This window comes from Ostrea edulis, chromosome 3, assembly GCF_947568905.1.
Source record: "Ostrea edulis chromosome 3, xbOstEdul1.1, whole genome shotgun sequence".
Taxonomy (NCBI): domain Eukaryota; kingdom Metazoa; phylum Mollusca; class Bivalvia; order Ostreida; family Ostreidae; genus Ostrea; species Ostrea edulis.
In genome coordinates this window covers 20,545,067-20,568,478 of record NC_079166.1, presented here as the reverse complement: position 1 = coordinate 20,568,478, position 23,412 = coordinate 20,545,067, and the positions used below count along the sequence as shown (strand labels likewise).

The 23,412-nt window shown below is 33.3% G+C and overlaps 1 protein-coding gene and 1 long non-coding RNA gene across 2 annotated transcripts in view; one reads left to right on the top strand and one right to left on the bottom strand.

Annotated features, from left to right (window-relative positions):
* The window catches only part of LOC130052547 (uncharacterized), a 65,561-nt gene that overhangs the window by 15,475 nt on the left and 26,674 nt on the right, over positions 1-23,412 (bottom strand). The window lies entirely within an intron of this gene.
* Positions 1,028-21,688, top strand: LOC125677131 (uncharacterized). Its single transcript, XM_048915104.2, has 5 exons — positions 1,028-1,544; positions 3,181-3,299; positions 5,890-6,000; positions 8,376-8,432; positions 21,336-21,688. The coding sequence occupies exons 1-5, from the start codon at positions 1,463-1,465 to the stop codon at positions 21,396-21,398; spliced, it is 432 nt and encodes a 143-aa protein (XP_048771061.1). The 5' UTR covers positions 1,028-1,462; the 3' UTR covers positions 21,399-21,688.

The following is a 23,412-nucleotide window of genomic DNA, read 5'->3' as shown; positions in this document are numbered from 1 at the left end:
TTGATCATATTCAATTTTGAAAAATCCCACATCCCACGCAAGGTCGGATACGACTGTTCGCATAGTTGCACTTTCAGAAGTCCTAGCTGTATGGAAAAGTTCCACCGTAGCTTTCAATATGTAAGAATGTTGGAAGGAATTAAATTCATCTGTCATGAACAAGATGCGTATTATCTTGTTTTGTTTTTAATGCTCATATGTTGATGTATCACGCGCGTATGGCGGAGCTAGATAATGCACTACTTTCACCTTGACACACCTGTAAGATTACACCACTCTATCAATTTTACAGAAATTATTCACCTTTGACCTGTCCCTGCTCCCTTAAAGTAAACTTCTCAGACGCTTTACTTTCACATAATGTAGTACTATTCTTAGTGAGCATTTTAATACTAAAAATATACACTCATCTAGCAAGGCGTGAAAGTTTCTTTACATTGTCAAGCACGTGCAAAATCAGCTGGTCAAAAGTCAAATCACCCACATCTACAACATTAAAAAAAGTATCCAAATCCCTCTTTAATGTTTTTACTCAAAATATCAAATCATATACTTGAAAATACACCTCGCAAAAAATTGGACAGCCTACCTCTTAAGGAAAATCCAATAATACAAGCAAAGTTCCAGAAATTATTTTCTGTCGGCCATGTTTCGACGCCGTGAACCTCCAGATAAATCTTAACCGACAGAACCTCCAGATGAAAGGAGAAGATAACGAACAGTGATCAATCTCATAACTCCTATAAGCAATACAAAATAGAGTGTTCGGCAAACACGGATCCCAGGACACACCACAGATGGGATCAGGTGCCCAGGAGGAGAAAACATCACCGCCTACCGACCCCACCCACCGTGAGCCCCACATCCCGATCAGGTAACCGGAGTCATCTGTCATCAGATACATCTTAACCTACAGAATCAACATGAATTTGAAACATCGTATGCGAACTTATAACTATTCTGGCAGATGTTTAGCTTCCTAAAAAAAAAAAGAAACTACTGAGATCCCACCGCAATACCCCACCATAGTGGACCCGTGTAACAAAAGTCAAAGTTCATTTCAAGATTAGAAATAATTGTTTGTGCTATTTTTCTTCTTTTTTATTTCTAAAACTTTTTTTTTTTTTTTGTTAATAGCTTTTATGAATCACATATGCATTGGTATAGAGTTTGGCTTCCTCCATTGAATCGTCGGTAATGGACGTGTATATTACATTAGCAATACTGTTGTAATTGTAGCTGGAAAAGCAGTCGAATTCATATTTTTTTTTTTTTACATCTTGCATTAGAAGCTAAGGCTTGACAAATTCAGGAAAATTTGATATCGTAATGTCAAAGTAGTGAAATGAATTCAACCAATCAAAAAGCTTTTAATCTTTAACTCTCTTAACAACAAGTAAGCCTAGTATATATAAAGAGGTGGGATTTTGGTAGATGTACAAATTTATTCAGAAGAAATACAATGCAGTTGGAGATTGTATTAGGACTGTTGTTGTCACTTTGTGGAGCTCGGTACAGCATTGTTGTTCAAATTGATGATTGTAGTACGTATTGATTTATGAAATTACTTAATGCAAATATCTACAACTATCCAATGTTTCATATTTCTCGAATACTTGCTTCAACTTTATCAAATACCTGCAAATGATAATAGTATCTCATTTGGTACGTATACGTTATTTTTATCAACAGTAATCGGTGTTTGTTTTTTAATATTGTGAGCTCAGTTTTCTTTAAGATCACTGCTATTTAGTAATTTTGTCAATAGTTTCGATGATGTTAATATGTACATATAAGTGTAGATGTTGTATTCATTCTGGTCAGGAAAACAAACTTTTTAAAGCAACTTCTATAAAAATGCATGTATTGTAAGAAGATTGTAATTAAAATCAATGGGCTTCAATGCTAGGTTTTCTCTTAAAGAGAGTTTCTCTTAACTGACGGTGTCAGTTGGAGAAAAAACACATATTACATTACATCTACATTTCCTATGTGTCTTTACCAATGGTAATGATAGCCTTTTCTTCATAAATGCGCTGCAGTTGTGAACAATGCGCGTATGAATCTTGATAAATATAGTACGTCTACTTAAAGAGGTTCGCGCCTGACATTTGGAGTAATGTCAATTTTTTGGGAAGTATATTTTCAATTTCTACGTTGAAGGAGAATTAGGAAATTGAAAAGAAAAAAAACTGGGGTCGCAATGCTTGTTATTGAGGTACAGTTAAAATTTATTTAATTAAACTTGATTTGTCTGGTGTCAACACGATATAAGCAATACCAATCATTCACTACGTAGAATAGCTACATAACCACGCCTTCTAACAATACAGAGGGAAAAAAGCTTAATACAAGTAATGGAAAGGAATAATGACCTTTTTGCATTTATGATACAAAAAAATTAACGATATCAAATTTGAGAGTTTAAAAAGACATATTAGGGATATTGTCAATTTCTAAAACTTCATATAATTTTTAAGGTCTTGTCTGAAAATACTGAATTTTTTTTATATAAAATTTCGAGTAAATTAATGTAAACTTTATTAAGAATTGGTGTTCTGTTTGAAAAGAATATATCAACCAAATTAATAAATTGCAACTTTGGATCTAGTTTGAAGTCTCAAATAAATGTATCATAAATCATAAAACTGAATTACACGTATAGGAGTATAAAGATAGAAGATATATTAGATGAAACAGAAACTGTAATATCATGCAGATTTAGAACTTTTTGATTAATCAATCCTTTCGTCACAAAATATAATCCCTGCAAAACCCTATCAAAATTTGAACTGGCACATTTTTTTTCCATCTGGATAGGGTTCAGTAATAGATGTGTAATGTGTGTGCACCAATGGGATCAGTATTGAACCAGTAAATACTTAGTTGTAGCATCTTGCGCAGTTGTTCTCAAAAGCTCAGGAGCTAACTTCCTCAAAGGGAAAGATAGAGATTGCGACAGAAAGAAAAGTGGAATGTAAATATGAAAAAAAAAAATCAATTTTGAAAATACATGAGAGTATGTACTGCGAGGCTTCACATCGACATATTTTTCACGAAGCGTTAACGCCCCTCATGAAATATGCCGGCGTGAAATTTATTTCTTAAATTATATATTACTTGACACCGTCACTGTGGTACCTGTGCAGGTATTAATCAAATACACCGTGCTTTGTGCAGATACCTCGATATCCTATGTCAACCATTCTCTGCCAGAACGTCCAGAATTTTACCGCAGTATCCATTTACAAAAAGCTCACCTAGTCGGCGAAAACCTGGGAACAGTGGTCTTTTGCATGGTAAGTGGTTTTAAAAATATTGTTTGGTAACTTGAAAATGCTCGTCACATTTTTCCTTGTTGTACGTTTCACTTATTTTTACATGTTTTATAACTGATCTTGTTGGTTCAGTGGTTTGAGCGTTCGCTCTGTGACCCAAGGTCACGAGTTCGAGCCTCAATTGTCGCTTCAAGTCAACGTCAAATGTTTGCTTTTCGCATACGAACCCTTGATAGCCTTTGCTGCTTGCACTTAACATTACCGGTACACAATTTCGTAAAACAAAGTAATTCATCCAATGAAATGGCTCCGTTCGAGACTGCGGGACCAAACAAGTCAATAAACACGTCACACATCGCAAAACTCATTGAAACTAATTTTATTAGAAGACACCAGACATACAGACGCCGTTCTGTCATTTTCTGACAATCATCTAACATGAAAGAGGTGATTTTTTTTACTAACTGTTGTCCCAAGATTCTGCATTTGAAAGGTAAATTAGTCACCTTTCGTTGTGTTATACAGAGCAATCGGCAATCCTCGGATGATTCCGTTGCGCTGCACACAGGGTACCACGCGAGGGACAGGGTTCCTTCTTGTAGACTGAAATGTAAACCGCTAGCTGATTGGTCTCACAGTCTCGAATGCAACCAATAGACCGTGTTCAAAGATACGAATGTGGAATACAATGCAAAGAATGGATTCGTCAAAACTAAGACCAAAATGATAAGTAGTGGGTTGTTCACCAAACGCCCCTCTAGATCCACACCCGTTTCTCTTCGATAAATTATAGTAAATGTGTTCTTATTCAGATGATTTAATAAGCGTGGGTAAAAAAGAACCATTTTGTGCTTACCGGAACTCAGATGCAAATGTTAAATGGAGTATTAGATTTCCTCGTTAATTGATATTTTACCATCAACTCTCTTTCCCCACAAAAATAAAACAATCATCTTAATGTATTTTCTGCATTTCTTTAATCTTCATTTTTCACTAATGATTTGTAATTTCAATACAATGTAACATTCTCTCTCTCTCTCTCTCTCTCTCTCTCTCTCTCTCTCTCTCTCTCTCTCTCTCTCTCGTGACCTAGGTGACGTATGGCAGTAGTTGTATGACATAATGTCTACATAACGGTGCATACCCAGTAGGTGCGTCGTGACACCGTCTCCATAATATTACTGTCCTTAATGACGGAATTTAATACTGAGTGTATTGTAACAGGTAATGCTATCCTTATATTGCTGAAAATTTAGCCAATAGATTGTTTTCAAATTACAGATTTCAACCTTTCTTACATATTGCAAAACCACGAACATATTACATGTGCGTTGTACGTGTTGTGTTTAACATTTAGTGACATTATATCGGAAGATTATTCGGCTATATGGAAACTGGATATGCTTAAGTCATAACGAATGCTATAATTTGCATATTACTATAGAAATGAAGAGATACTATCAAATTATTATGACTCGGTTTCAGATGCATTATGTTTTGTGAGCTGTTTGTCCTTTGAGAAAAAAAAACAAAACACCATATATATTTTTTTCTATTCCTTTTGTTCTTTTCCTTACTAGATTCAATCAATAATGACGTTTTCATTAAAATTTCTTAGAGGAGTTTGTTTTTACTTTATACCAAATGCATTCACAGTGTATGTGCCTCTTTAATATAATTCATCATATTGCACATTACGAAAAACGCAGGCGCAACTTTCATCTGTTTATCAATTGATTAGTTTAGATTTCCAAATGTAGATAATAATAAAATTACTTTCTTTTATATTACCGTTGCTAAAACTCTTGACTTCACGTGAATTCATGTTTCATGCGATTTGACGTCTGCTAGTTACATGTATTTTTCCATATCAAATCCTCGCGTAAAATAAGGAGACTACAGTATGTACGTAATTTTCGTGGAATTGTTGTAAACGGTAGATGACCATTCATTGCTTTAGTGCTTGCAAACCAGGTCTTAATGTTGTTATCTTTACAGTTACTAAATCTTTTCTCTTATGTTTCTTTTAAAATTGGCATTGCTTTCATCTGCGACAATGAATGCATGTTTGTTGCAAGCTAGTTCGATCCAGGTTTTTAGTAACACCTGTTTGTGTAACCATTACCAAATATGGAGTGTCATCAAGGTCAAAGGGTGCATTGTCTGTTCCATTTAACGTAACGAATGAGTCAACCATGTGATATTTTAGTACTTAAATCTAGTTTGTATTTTTAAAAATACATAAAAATATAAATATAAACAATAAAATGTCTTTCTTTGCTGTTTCATCGGGTGATGAAGGTTATAATCATTGCAGAAAAAATCACATAACCTGCTGGTTATACATTGTGTCTGCTATGCATGCATCCTGATGACTTTGGAAGAATTATTAGGGTGGGGGGTCTGTTCGTTGTAGTATGGACTTACGTACGAAACCCAAATCTCCCAATCTGGCCTTTTTCCTTTTTTCATCCAAGAGAATTTGGTTTAAATAAATGCTATAATTATACATTATTTAGCTGTATCTGTAGACTTATAATTACATGTATATGAATTGACTGTGTGAACTCCTGTTCCTGTTGTCAAATACAAATCATTTTCATACCATCAGATTCACGAAATCTACTTAGAGCTCAAATATTTGGAGTCAAAGTTACAAGAGCCAATGGAAGATCCGTATTGTTCAGGACCTTGTAAACGGAGTGAAACTATGGAAACAAAAGTAAGAGACTATTCGGTCATTTGTTCATTTTTGCAATTGGACGACACTAGTCCGGTATTAGAATTTCTCTTTCTTTGTAGAAAAGTATATCAATATCAAGCGATTTTATCACATTAGAAAACCAAACTATTGTAAAACACAAAGTCAATGTCATGCTTCAATGCTTTAAGGGTGGTTGGAGGTATCCTTACATTATAATGTAATGGAAAACTCCCCATTACCTGATCTATCGAACGTCTCCATATGAGTGAAATATTCTCGAGCGGGAAGTTAAACAATATACAATCAATTCAACCTTTATCTCGATCGAGTAAACGGAGTAATCTGTAGTCAAAATTCGTGTGCAAAGAACGGGCTTAATTGGCGTGAAACATGTCAGACAGCATTTTTCCCAATGGCAGGTTGTACTGGTACATCTATGTTCAATAAAATATCTAAGTATGAAGCATATGTGGAAGATTTTATGGTGCCTTTTCTTTTGAGTTCACTGGGATATATCGAATTGGCATATGAATGAAAAATAATTACTGTTAATAGATAAAATGTCGTTGATATATCCAAATGTTGAGTTGATGACAACAGCAAGAGAGTTTTTAGCCGAGTTGCAACGAAGTTGAACTCGGCTATTGGTTTGGTGATGCGGGCAGGCGGGCGGTTGGGCGGTTGGGCGTCAACAATTGGTTTCCGGATGATAACTCAAAAAGTTTACAACCTAATCAAATGAAACTTTGATATATTGTTGGGTACCAGGTAAGGAAGACCCCCTATTGATGTTAGAGAAAAATGGTCAAAGGTCAAGGTCACAGTGACCGAAAATAGAATGAAAATTTCAGAAAAATTTGGTTTCCGGATGATAACTCAGACAGTTTAAACCTGAATCAAATGAAACATTGATATATTGTTGGGTACCAAGTAAGGAAGACCCCTGTTGGTTTTGGAGAAAAAGGTCAAAGGTCAAGGTCACAGTGGTCGAATATAGAATGAAAATTTCAGAAATATTTGGTTTCCGGATGATAACTCAGGAAATTTAAATCTGAATCAAATGATACTTAACGATATTGTTATGTACCAGGTAAGAAAGACCCCTATTGATTTTGGAGAAAATATGTCAAAGGTCAAGGTCACAGTGACCGAAAATAGATTTAAAATTCCAAAAACAATTTGGTTTCTGGAGGATAACTTGAAAATTTATAATTTGAATCAAATGAAACTTGGATATATTGTTGGATACTAGCAAAGCAATGCCCCTATTGATTTTGGAGAAAAAGGTCAAAGGTCACATTGACCGAAAATAGATTGAAAACTTCAGACAAATATGGTTTCTGGACAGTAACTCGAAAAGTTTAAAACTGAAATTAGTTTTTCACAATTATAAATATGCCACATCATTCCTGACTTTACAATGTATCCCATGCAACTCGGCTCATGCACCCCTGGGTGCATATAATGATTTTTCTTCATGGGTAGGTTTTGAAGAAAAATATGTCTCGTAAGAATACAAAATCACGTCAGCTAATAAAGGAACAATTCGCGGCCATGGGAATTGGAAAATACTGTTGGATGGCCATATCACTAAAGACTACGAAGATGTTGTGAAAAATCCAGCATCTTTTTTATATCAACTTCAGAGTACTTGTGCGTAGAATCACAGTGGTATTTGACAAAGTATCATTATTTTGAATGACAGATCACAAGATATGAATATTTATCTTTTCCATTTTTATTGAGGAAACAACTCTCTATAATGTTTAGAAATCTAGTCTTTAATTCGTGGCGAGGAATGGTTGTGTAAAGTGTTGAAAAGTCATTCGTATTGATGTTGATTTGAGAAAAGTTTTGTCATTTCAGATGTACTTAAAGCTCTTCAGAATTTTTTTTAAATCCACATTTAATTTACACTGGATATGTCTTAAGTTTGAAGAGGTCATGGCACAAGCAGGACTCGAACTCATGACTTCCCGGTTACAAAGCGAACCACGGCCGTTAGCGTTAGAAATTTCTTGGAAATTGTATAACTTCATTTCATATGCATAATTAATTGCTATTTGTTTTCTAAAGAAAAGCATACTTTTGCAGATTAGTGATCACCTCTTTGTCAGAGTTGTTGAAGGATTACCCATTCGGTCTTTGTTTTTATTTTTTCCGCTAGCCGATCCTCGGATGATTCCGCTAAGCTTCACATCGTACCAATCGCCAATTCTCAGAAGATTTCTGCACGCTTCACACCAAATAATATCCTTGTATTCTTCACATTGTATGAAGTGTAGCGGAATCATCCGAGAATTGCCGATTGTAGCTCTACGTAGCAGTAACATTATACCACCCGCCATTATTTCTTGAAATGAAAATAACGTTTTCAAACATTTCATTTTCAGAGAGGAAAAATGAACAGAAAAAACCAAAGGCAGTGGTCGAACTCTCGTGCAGCTACGGTATTGAGTCTCATTCTACATATATTATTACACTACGATATTCAGACTCATTCTACATTCATTATTACAACTACGGTATTCAATGTCATTCTGCATTCATTATTACACTACGGTATTCAGTGTCATTTTACATTCACTATTACACTACGGTATTCAGTCTCATTCTACATTCATTAATACACTACGGTATTCAGTCTCATTCTACATTCATTATTACACTACGGTATTCAGTGTCATTCTACATTCATTATTACACTACGGTATTCAGTGTCATTCTACATTCATTATTACACTACGGTATTCAGTCTCATTCTACATTCATTATTACAACTACGGTATTCAGTCTCATTCTACATTCATTATTAAAACTACGGTATTCAGTCTCATTCTACATTCATTATTACACTACGGTATTCAGTCTCATTCTACATTCATTATTAAAACTACGGTATTCAGTCTCATTCTACATTCATTATTACAACTACGGTATTCAGTCTCATTCTACATTCATTATTACACTACGGTATTCAGTGTCATTCTACATTCATTATTACAGCTACGGTATTCAGTGTCATTCTACATTCATTATTACACTACGGTATTCAGTCTCATTCTACATTCATTATTACACTACGGTATTCAGTATCATTCTACATTCATTATTACACTACGGTATTCAGTCTCATTCTACATTCATTATTACACTACGGTATTCAGTGTCATTCTACATTCACTATTACACTACGGTATTCAGTGTCATTCTACATTCATTATTACACTACGGTATTCAGTGTCATTCTACATTCATTATTACAACTACAGTATTCAGTGTCATTCTACATTCATTATTACACTACGGTATTCAGTGTCATTCTACATTCAGTATTACACTACGGTATTCAGTGTCATTCTACATTCACTATTACACTACGGTATTCAGTCTCATTCTACATTCATTATTACAACTACGGTATTCAGTCTCATTCTACATTCATTATTACAACTACGGTATTCAGTCTCATTCTACATTCATTATTAAAACTACGGTATTCAGTCTCATTCTACATTCATTATTACACTACGGTATTCAGTCTCATTCTACATTCATTATTAAAACTACGGTATTCAGTCTCATTCTACATTCATTATTACAACTACGGTATTCAGTGTCATTCTACATTCATTATTACACTAAGGTATTCAGTGTCATTCTACATTCATTATTACAGCTACGGTATTCAGTGTCATTCTACATTCATTATTACACTACGGTATTCAGTGTCATTCTACATTCATTATTACAGCTACGGTATTCAGTGTCATTCTACATTCATTATTACACTACGGTAGTGAGTCTCATTCTACATTCATTATTACAACTACGGTATTCAGTGTTATTCTACATTCATTATTACACTACGGTATTCAGTTTCATTCTACATTCAGTATTACAACTACGGTATTCAGTCTCATTCTACATTCATTATTATAACTACGGTATTGAGTGTCATTCTACATTCATTATTACAACTACGGTATTCGGTGTCATTCTACATTTATTATTACACTACGGTATTCAGTCTCATTCTACATTCAGTATTACAACTATGGTATTCAGTGTCATTCTACATTCATTATTACAACTACGGTATTCAGTCTCATTCTATATTCATTATTATAACTACGGTATTCAGTCTCATTTTATATTCATTATTACACTACGGTATTCAGTGTCATTCTATATTTATTATTACACTACGGTATTTACAGTCATTCTACATTCATTATTACAACTACGGTGTTCAGTCTCATTCTACATTCATTATTACAACTACGGTATTCAGTGTCATTATATATTCATTATTACACTACGGTATTCAGTTTCATATTACATTCATTATTACAACTACGGTATTCAGTCTCATTCTATATTCATTATTACACTACGATATTCAGTGTCATTCTACATTCATTATTACACTACGGTATTCAGTCTCATTCTACATTCATTATTACACTACGGTATTCAGTCTCATTCTACATTCATTATTACAACTACGGTATTCAGTGTTATTCTACATTCATTATTACACTACGGTATTCAGTCTCATTCTACATTCATTATTATAACTACGGTATTGAGTGTCATTCTACGTTCATTATTACAACTACGGTATTCGGTGTCATTCTACATTTATTATTACACTACGGTATTCAGTGTCATTCTACATTCAGTATTACAACTACGGTATTCAGTGTCATTCTACATTCATTATTACAACTACGGTATTCAGTCTCATTCTATATTCATTATTATAACTACGGTATTCAGTCTCATTTTATATTCATTATTACACTACGGTATTCAGTGTCATTCTATATTTATTATTACACTACGGTATTTACAGTCATTCTACATTCATTATTACAACTACGGTGTTCAGTCTCATTCTACATTCATTATTACAACTACGGTATTCAGTGTCATTCTATATTCATTATTACACTACGGTATTCAGTTTCATATTACATTCATTATTACAACTACGGTATTCAGTCTCATTCTATATTCATTATTACACTACGATATTCAGTGTCATTCTACATTCATTATTACACTACGGTATTCAGTGTCATTCTACATTCATTATTACACTATGGTATTCAGTCTCATTCTACATTCAGTATTACAACTACGGTATTCAGTCTCATTCTACATTCATTATTATAACTACGGTATTGAGTGTCATTCTACATTCATTATTACAACTACGGTATTCGGTGTCATTCTACATTTATTATTACACTACGGTATTCAGTCTCATTCTACATTCAGTATTACAACTATGGTATTCAGTGTCATTCTACATTCATTATTACAACTACGGTATTCAGTCTCATTCTATATTCATTATTATAACTACGGTATTCAGTCTCATTTTATATTCATTATTACACTACGGTATTCAGTGTCATTCTATATTTATTATTACACTACGGTATTTACAGTCATTCTACATTCATTATTACAACTACGGTGTTCAGTCTCATTCTACATTCATTATTACAACTACGGTATTCAGTGTCATTCTATATTCATTATTACACTACGGTATTCAGTTTCATATTACATTCATTATTACAACTACGGTATTCAGTCTCATTCTATATTCATTATTACACTACGATATTCAGTGTCATTCTACATTCATTATTACACTACGGTATTCAGTGTCATTCTACATTCATTATTACACTATGGTATTCAGTCTCATTCTACATTCAGTATTACAACTACGGTATTCAGTCTCATTCTACATTCATTATTATAACTACGGTATTGAGTGTCATTCTACATTCATTATTACAACTACGGTATTCGGTGTCATTCTACATTTATTATTACACTACGGTATTCAGTCTCATTCTACATTCAGTATTACAACTATGGTATTCAGTGTCATTCTACATTCATTATTACAACTACGGTATTCAGTCTCATTCTATATTCATTATTATAACTACGGTATTCAGTCTCATTTTATATTCATTATTACACTACGGTATTCAGTGTCATTCTATATTTATTATTACACTACGGTATTTACAGTCATTCTACATTCATTATTACAACTACGGTGTTCAATCTCATTCTACATTCATTATTACAACTACGGTATTCAGTGTCATTATATATTCATTATTACACTACGGTATTCAGTTTCATATTACATTCATTATTACAACTACGGTATTCAGTCTCATTCTATATTCATTATTACACTACGATATTCAGTGTCATTCTACATTCATTATTACACTACGGTATTCAGTCTCATTCTACATTCATTATTACACTACGGTATTCAGTCTCATTCTACATTCATTATTACAACTACGGTATTCAGTGTTATTCTACATTCATTATTACACTACGGTATTCAGTCTCATTCTACATTCATTATTATAACTACGGTATTGAGTGTCATTCTACGTTCATTATTACAACTACGGTATTCGGTGTCATTCTACATTTATTATTACACTACGGTATTCAGTGTCATTCTACATTCAGTATTACAACTACGGTATTCAGTGTCATTCTACATTCATTATTACAACTACGGTATTCAGTCTCATTCTATATTCATTATTATAACTACGGTATTCAGTCTCATTTTATATTCATTATTACACTACGGTATTCAGTGTCATTCTATATTTATTATTACACTACGGTATTTACAGTCATTCTACATTCATTATTACAACTACGGTGTTCAGTCTCATTCTACATTCATTATTACAACTACGGTATTCAGTGTCATTCTATATTCATTATTACACTACGGTATTCAGTTTCATATTACATTCATTATTACAACTACGGTATTCAGTCTCATTCTATATTCATTATTACACTACGATATTCAGTGTCATTCTACATTCATTATTACACTACGGTATTCAGTGTCATTCTACATTCATTATTACACTATGGTATTCAGTCTCATTCTACATTCATTATTACAACTACGGTATTCAGTCTCATTCCACATTCATTATTACAACTACGATATTCAGTGTCATTCTACATTCATTAATACACTACGGTAGTGAGTCTCATTCTACATTCATTAATACACTACGGTATTCAGTCTTAATCTACATTCATTATTACACTACGGTATTCAGTGTCATTCTACATTCATTATTACAACTACGGTATTCAGTGTCATTCTACATTCATTATTACAACTACTGTATTCAGTGTCATTCTACATTCATTATTACAACTACGGTATTCAGTCTCATTCTACATTCATTATTACAACTACGGTATTCAGTGTCATTCTACATTCATTATTACACTACGGTATTCAGTGTCATTCTACATTCAGTATTACACTACGGTATTCAGTGTCATTTTACATTCATTATTACACTACGGTATTCAGTCTCATTCTACATTCATTATTACACTACGGTATTCAGTGTCATTCTACATTCATTAATATGTATACGGTGTGACCGTTGGACCGAGCGAAGAATGTACTGGTCATTGGAGTGTCCCAAGTGGTAATCATAATTCCGTTAAGTACAATAGATTATGATTCATTTAAAAATATATATTTTGAATGAAATTTTCATTGCGCTAAACACGCAGTAACATCTCAGTATTAAAGGGGTTTATATGGGGACAACAGTTTTACGGGATCCGCCTATTCATTGAACGCGGGAAATAAAACGCAAGACGACGTAAACAGTGCATCGTGACGTCACATTTAGCTCGACTTTTTCGTTTTCAAAGCAAACAATCATAAACAACAATAATACATTCCGTATGCAATGAAAAGGCGGTTAAAACTAAACAAAATTAACCAATGGATTCAAAATTGTGGTGAAAAAAAAGTAACCGTAATTTTATCGTATATTCTTATTCAAAGAAACTCATGAACTCGTTCATCTATTTAGTCGTATTACGGTTTTATATGTATTTATTTGCTAAAACCTGTTACAATGATAATTATACTATTCACTTTGAACAAACTGAGTGTTTAAATTACGAATTGCACGTCAGAGTCTTCTATTATTGGCATTCAAAATAAAACACGAATAACTGTTGAAGCAGGTAATGAAAAAATAAATGGCGGCGCCCATATGGATCACGAAAATTTCAGTGAACGTATATAGAGATTATCTCTTTTTCTTTTGCTGATTTTGACTTTTTTCTTTTACATACGTGTTACCTTTAGAGCCTTGCTTCGCGGACAGGCATTCGGCCCGTCCGAGCTTCGCTCGGTATTACACAACGGTATTCAGTGTCTATCTACATTCTTTATTACTTTACGGTATTCAGTGTCATTCTACATTCATTATTACATTACGGTATTCAGTCTCAGTCTACATTCATTATTACATTACGTTATTCAGTCTCATTCTACATTCATTATTACATTACGGTATTCAGTCTCAGTCTACATTCATTATTACATTACGGTATTCAGTCTTATTCTACATTCATTATTACACTACGGTATTCAGTGTCATTCTACATTCATTATTACACTACGGTATTCAGTGTCATTCTACATTCATTATTACAACTACGGTATTCAGTGTCATTCTACATTCATTATTACACAACGGTATTCAGTGTCATTCTACATTCATTATTACACTACGGTATTCAGTCTCATTCTACATTCATTATAACACTACGGTATTCATTGTCATTCTACATTCATTATTACACTATGGTATTCAGTGTCATTCTACATTCATTATTACACTACGGTATTCAGTCTTATTCTACATTCATTATTACACTACGGTATTCAGTGTCATTCTACATTCATTATAACACTACGGTATTCAGTGTCATTCTACATTCATTATTACACTACGGTATTCAATGTCATTCTACATTCATTATTACAACTACGGTATTCAGTGTCATTCTACATTCATTATTACAACTACGATATTCATTGTCATTCTACATTCATTATTACATTACGATATTCAGTGTCATTCTACATTCATTATTACAACTACGGTATTCAGTGTCATTCTACATTCATTATTACACTACGGTATTCAGTGTCATTCTACATTCATTATTACACTACGGTATTCATTGTCATTCTACATTCATTATTACAACTACGGTATTCAGTGTCATTCTACATTCATTATTACACTACGGTATTCATTGTCATTCTACATTCATTATTACAACTACGGTATTCAGTGTCATTCTACATTCATTATTACACTACGGTATTCATTGTCATTCTACATTCATTATTACAACTACAGTATTCAGTGTCATTCTATATTCATTATTACAACTACGGTATTCAGTGTCATTCTACATTCATTATTACAACTACGGTATTCAGTCTCATTCTACATTCATTATCAGAACTACGGTATTGAATCTCATTCTACATTCATTATTACATTACGATATTCATTGTCATTCTACATTCATTATTACAACTACGGTATTCAGTCTCATTCTACATTCAGTATTACACTACGGTATTCAGTGTCATTCTACATTCATTATTACAACTACGGTATTCAGTGTCATTCTACATTCATTATTACAACTACTGTATTCAGGGTCATTCTACATTCATTATTACAACTACGGTATTCAGTGTCATTCTACATTCATTATTACAACTATGGTATTCAGTCTTATTCTACATTCATTATTACAACTACGGTAGTCAGTCTCATTTTACATCCATTATTACACTACGGTATTCAGTCTCATTCTACATCCATTATTACACTTCGGTATTCAGTGTCATTCTACATTCATTATTACATTACGGTATTCAGTCTCATTCTACATTCATTAATACATTACGGTATTCAGTCTCATTCTACATTCATTATTACAACTACGGTATTCAGTTTCATTCTACATTCATTATTACAACTACGGTATTCAGTGTCATTCTACATTCATTATTACAACTACGGTATTCAGTCTCATTCTACATTCATTAATACACTACGGTATTCAGTCTTATTCTACATTCATTATTACACTACGGTATTCAGTCTCATTATACATTCATTAATACACTACGGTATTCAGTCTCATTCTACATTCATTAACTCACTACGGTATTCAGTGTCATTCTACATTCATTAATACACTACGGTAGTGAGTCTCATTCTACATTCATTATTACAACTACGGTATTCAGTGTCATTCTACATTCATTATTACAACTACGGTATTCAGACTCATTCTACATTCATTATTACAACTACGGTATTCAGACTCATTCTACATTCATTAATACACTACGGTAGTGAGACTCATTCTACATTCATTATTACAACTACGGTATTCAGTGTCATCCTACATTCATTATTACACTACGGTATTCAGTTTCATTCTACATTCATTATTACAACTACGGTATTCAGTCTCATTCTACATTCATTATTACAACTACGGTATTCAGTGTCATTCTACATTCATTATAACACTAAGGTATTCAGTGTCATTCTACATTCATTATTACACTACAGTTTTCAGTGTCATTCTACATTCATTATTACAACTACGGTATTCAGTCCTATTCTACATTCATTATTACAATTACAGTATTCAGTGTCATTCTACATTCATTATTACAACTACGGTATTCAGTGTCATTCTACATTCATTATTACATCTATGGTATTCAGTGTCATTCTACATTCATTATTACAACTACAGTATTCAGTGTCATTCTACATTCATTATTACAACTACGGTATTCAGTGTCATTCTACATTCATTATTACAACTACGGTATTCAGTCTCATTCTACATTCATTATTACAACTACGGTATTCAGTGTCATTCTACATTCATTATAACACTACGGTATTCAGTGTCATTCTACATTCATTATTACACTACAGTATTCAGTGTCATTCTACATTCATTATTACAACTACGGTATTCAGTCCTATTCTACATTCATTATTACAACTACAGTATTCAGTGTCATTCTACATTCATTATTACAACTACGGTATTCAGTGTCATTCTACATTCATTATTACATCTATGGTATTCAGTGTCATTCTACATTCATTATTACAACTACGGTATTCAGTGTCATTCTACATTCATTAATACAGTGTCATTCTACATTCATTATTACAACTACGGTATTCAGTCTCAATCTACATTCATTATTACAACTACGGTATTCAGTCTCATTCTACATTCATTATTACAACTACGGTATTCAGTTTCATTCTACATTCATTATTACAACTACTGTATTCAGTCTCATTCTACATTCACTATTACAACTACGGTATTGAGTCTCATTCTACATTCATTATTTCAACTACGGTATTCAGTCTATTTCTACATTCATTATTACAACTACGGTATTCAGTCTATTTCTACATTCATTATTACAACTACGGTATTCAGTCTCATTCTACATGCATTATTACACTACGGTATTCAGTGTCATTCTACATGCATTATTACACTACGGTATTCAGTGTCATTCTACATTCATTATTACACTACGGTATTCAGTCTCATTCTACATGCATTATTACACTACGGTATTCAGTGTCATTCTACATTCATTATTACACTACGGTATTCAGTGTCATTCTACATTCATTATTACACTACGGTATTCAGTCTCATTCTACATGCATTATTACACTACGGTATTCAGTGTCATTCTACATGCATTATTACACTACGGTATTCAGTGTCATTCTACATTCATTATTACACTACGGTATTCAGTCTCATTCTACATGCATTATTACACTACGGTATTCAGTGTCATTCTACATTCATTATTACACTACGGTATTCAGTGTCATTCTACATTCATTATTACACTACGGTATTCAGTGTCATTCTACATTCATTATTACAACTACGGTATTCAGTCTCATTCTACATTCATTAGTACAACTACGGTATTCAGTGTCATTCTACATTCATTATTACAACTACGGTATTCAGTCTCATTCTACATTCATTAAATAACGGTCTTCTATACACTCTATCTTGCTATCTATATTTTAAACATACCGTGAAATCCATTAAAGGTGAGCAGGATTGGGGAAATAGAATTATTTGCATTAGGTCGTTCTTGATTTTGACTACGGATTACTCTGTTCAACTTATCAAGATTACTTCGTTTAGTTGATCAAGATGTAGGGATCACGGAGGAATTTTGTACTATTTTTCTAGAATTATGAGATTGATCACTGTTCCTTATCCTCACTTTTTCATGAAGGACTTCCCTACAGAGATCCTGTTTGTGGCTTCTGTACGATTCCATTCTCGTGCGAATGCTCACAACTTCTGAAATGCTGCATATCATTTTATCAATTCTTCGTTTCAACGTGAATCATTAAAGAAGATGGTGTTATTTATGCATGTTTACAATATCAATATCAATGATCATAGAATTCTTGCGACTGTTTGAGTAAATCGATGTTCTTTTAACGTCCAGATTTGTAAATTTCTATGATAAAAATTTATAATCCATCAGCATGAATTCATTTGTGCCCCTCCCCCTTAAGCGCTTAATTTAAAGCAATTAATTTAAGATTGACTTTTTAACATTGGTTGGTTAAAATTGGTTAAAAATAGATTGACCAATTAAAATTAACCTTTTTTGTTGAAAAATTCAACCCCTCTAGATCCGCAACTGTTATACAGTGTGCAAGAGAACAATGGATTGTTTCTCTATTGTAGATAGGATTACGTATTCTATGGATAAGTAATTGTTAAATGATAAATGCTCAAAGAAATTGGAATATTTAACAGATTCGGAAAACATTCTTATATTTCACACCACCAATTCTTGAAGCATTCATAAAATACCCAACGTATTAATTCCATGCCGTTTCAACAAAATGTAAAACAGATGAATGAGTATTTTATTTTTCATTAAAGAATTTGAAATTCTATCCAACGTATTTTTTCTCCACTGTGTCAGTTTACTCAATGATAATCTTCCCGTGGGAACAATAATTCTGTCTTTCCATTTGGAAATTGAAGTGATTGTCCTCTGTACTTTTTACGCATTGCTATCGTTTTAGTTTAACATTGAGCAGTTGGTCCTGATTCTGTGATCCGTAATTATCTCTTTCTATCCGAATTTGTTATTCTTAACCCCACAATAAACCAGTATATCTAATGAAATATGTTGTAAATACCTGTTGAACTCAATATTCACAACTTAAGAACACAACATACCCTATGTTAAAAAGATTAACCATTCATGATTAAGATTCCTCTATCAAATTAACTCTCATAATCTGTCTTTGATTTTTGATAAAGGGTTATAATATGTGTATCATTATACAGTAAAGCACGGTTATAGTGAACCTTCGGGGCCAGCGAAAAACAGTTCGTTATAACCAAATTTCGTTATATCCAATATTTTTTTTCCTTATCTTCCTATCATTGGGGAATAAATATCACTTCGAAATATGCATGAATTCCTTATAAGCTTGTTTCATGGTATTTATTGTAGTTAAATGCATTTACCTTAAAAAAAAAGATGCCTTTTCAAAATATGTTTTAAGAATTTAACATAATTTGAAGAAAAAAAATCATAATTTTTTGTAGATTGCTTATTCATTTTATTTAGGGGAGAGATCAAAAGATCAATATCGGATAAAAAATTTAATTCAAATAGTTGGGGGAGTCGGGTAGTAAAAGCTCCCGTAATTTTCTTTCATCCGACATCGATTACACTTTAGTGGAAAAAGAAAAAAACCCACCGAGTGACTATTAAAATCTACATAATAGTATTACATTTTGATAAGCATTTAATAGTTTTGATGTACACTTTCATTTGTGAATAAACAGTAGACAAGATATACAGAGTATCATGCATACTGGTATGTCTTTGCATGTTAATTCACCCCGTGGGGATCCGGGTTAGAATAGGTCCTCAGTACCCCTTGCTTGACGTAAGATGCGACAAAATGGGGCGGTCCTTTGGATGAGACCGCAAAAACCGAGGTCCCGTGTCACAGCAGGTGTGGTACAATAAAGATCCCTCCCTGCTGAAAGGCCGTAAGCGCCGAGCATAAACCTAAATTTTGCAGCCCCTCATCGGCAATGGTGACGTCTCCATATTAGTGAAAATTTCTCGAGAAGGACGTTAAACAATATACAATCAACCAATCAACATGTTAATTAATTACTTTCAACATTCATCATATCTATTGGGGGGGGGGGGGGGGGGGGTCTTGGTGAAAACTAAGTGAATTTACTTTTCTGTCAGACATTGAACTTTTGATCTCGCCCCTTCTATAGTTTCAGTCACTTACTAGTCCCCCGGTCCTGCTTGTTTAAGTGCAGAGTATTGCAGTCAGGCACGTTCCTTCCTTCAAGTTTAATCATCTGAAGGTGCTGAGTTCATTAAGTTTAATCATCTGAAGGTGCTGAGTTCATTAAATTTAATCATCTGGAGGTGCTGAGTTCATTAAATTTAATCATCTGGAGGTGCTGAGTTCATTAAATTTAATCATCTGGAGGTGCTGAGTTCATTAAATTTAATCATCTGGAGGTGCTGAGTTCATTGAATTTAATCATCTGGAGGTGCTGAGTTCATTTACTTCACACTCGTACTGTACTCCTTCGTAAGAAATTGTATACAATTGCATATATATATATATATATATATATATATATATATATGGGTATTTTCAATCTGAAATTAGACCAGGCCTGTACACTCCGCTCCTCCACAATTAATACAAGTATTGCAGTGTATGGTAGAGGAGTGGAATATAAAAAAAATTTATTTTGATCAACTATTTTATTTTAAATTTTGCATTTTGGTATTGTTAATATTAGATCACTTACTTTGGTATAACTAGTGATCTGACTTGGTTTTTTACTTCTTTAGATCTTGGAGAAAGTTTAAAGAAGATTCTTTGATTCAACTTTATAAAAAGCATTATATGTATGTTATTTCATACATAATGAAGTAGAAATACAGTTGTTTTGGATTGTCAAGGGAATTATTTAGGAACGAATTGTCATTACATGTAGGATTAGAATACTGGAAGCAAGTATATTTGGTAATAAGTACCCGAATTTCTCTTTGTTTTTCTGGGTACCTTTGCCCATTATATTTATTAAATATAAGACATGTTGCAATTTTCGTATTCACAACAACCCAATTTAGAGTACTTAGTTCGAAGGGGAAAGAGAGGGGGGGGGGGTGTCTGAACCATCTTCATTGGCATTCGATTTAAAACTTCATATAACAATCCTGAAACGACGTGATAAACGATTATGCTAATTCTAATTTCGATACAAAAAATTGACCTTTCAATTGCAATATATAGAAACTATTATGGTATTTCTTTCAGTTACTCAAAGTGTTGCGGATGGACAGCTTTGCGAAGAATCTTCATCGGCGACCATTATCATAAGAAGATGTACAGTCTATGTTTAACTCAAGGACAATCAAAGATAGTGATACACGTTTGAATACATGTTGTTTTGACGGATTTACTTTAAGATTTGTAAATTTCTATACTATTTTCATATCAATAGATGCAAATTGCTCAACGTTTCATTTGTGTGTGTAGCGCTACAGTCCCACAGTTACTAAAATGGCAATTGTGAGGTCATGAACATATAGAGAGCTTGTTCATAAGATAGTATTAATAGCTACTGTAATCACAATTATTCCTACAATCTCATATCATCTGTGATAATATCTCATTTTTTTTCATAATGTCTTTGATGGAGACTTCTTATAAAAATGCACCAACATCGATGGATTCTCAAGAAAGGAATTTTATTTTTGAAATAAACATGAAGGTATAAGCTTCGACATTTTACACCTGCATACAGGTACTTCGTGAAGCGTATTAGCGTTAACAGCAAACTACTCAACTTTATGACAAAAGGAATAACTTCCGCTTCTCCATTGTCAACTTTTATGTAGCAATATTCCATCATATCCCGCTTGTGGTGTTAATCCCTGTCAACTAATTCCATGCATGTACATGCATGTACACGAGAGCTTGTTCTGACCCCGTATGACCCATGTTTAGATCTAAGCAGGCTAATTACGAATAAGTTGATTTTACATGGGTCTCAACAGTCTTGTTTTGTCGTTATAAATACCACGGAAGTAATCAGTCATCAGGGGATGCTTACACCTCTTACCCACCTGATTCCACCTCTGGTATGACCAAGGGGCCCGTGTTTGCTCTTGTCTTAATTTTGTTAGCTTTATAAGATTTTTTTTTAAAATTGATCAATTTTTTCTTCACTTTTTCATCTAAATGTGGAAACGTCAGCAGCTCTAGTGAAATGCCACAATTAAGATCCCCCATCTGTTTTCTCCTGTTGACCTAATTTTGGTGGTTACGACCGTGGCAGTGTAGTTTAGTCATCATGTGTCTATCGTCACACAAATCTAACGTCACTTCCGAACAACCTGAATGTGACATTTTTTTTAATACCGGCCGATTGGCGAAGGAACAGTCTTTGCATGGACCCTGAGATCCACCAAGAAAATATACCTGCGAGATTAAACCGGATGTCATGGGAAAAATCTGCTTGCGCGTGAACAATCGTACTGGAGCCAATCGGAACATCGCTCGGCCTTTACCGTCAAGTCGCGTTAGCGTTTCATTTTACTTTTATTTATTTCAGAGTATTATTAGCCCTTAATATACTCGTACAGTAATTAACAAGATTGATATGCACAATGCTCACATTCTGGTGCATCTTCACCTTTCATTCATGAGGAAATGGCTATCATTTCAATTGGTAAAATTACATTACAAATGTAGATATAATGAAATATTGGCATGTTTCAAGTTTTGAAGAAAAAAACCTTTTAAAACACATTTTATTTCAACTTAGAATATTATTTTTTTTTTTTGTTAGAAACACATGCCTTTGTCACGTATTGTAGTTTTTTTTAAAGGACAGCAACTTGTTACCAATATTAAACGTCTTTGGTGTGACAGCGGTGTCGGGGTCGATATTCGAACACCTGACCTTCCGGTTGCAAAAGTCACAATGGTATTTTACAGTAGTATTGTGGGGATTTGTTCGCCCACACGAACGTGATAGTAAATCATGAATATATCTTTAAAAATATAATATCAGATGTTTAGACTATTCAGATATATAAATATTATATAAATGCCAATCGTTTATGAGAAACTCGAGATTATTACACTGCACAGCCCCAGACATCAGCCAATTTTGCTTTGTAAATTTTGACTCCGAATGAATCATGTAAAATGTAAATGTCTCATTGATCCCAAAGGAAAATACAAGGTTGTCATGTGGGTTGTAATAGAAGAATGTTTTATTGATGAATTTCATTAACTATCGGGTCATAGCAATGAGATGAGCTCATCTTTAGTTTCATTTTAACTTTTTTGTGATGAAAATGAATATTCGGACTAATTCCCGACG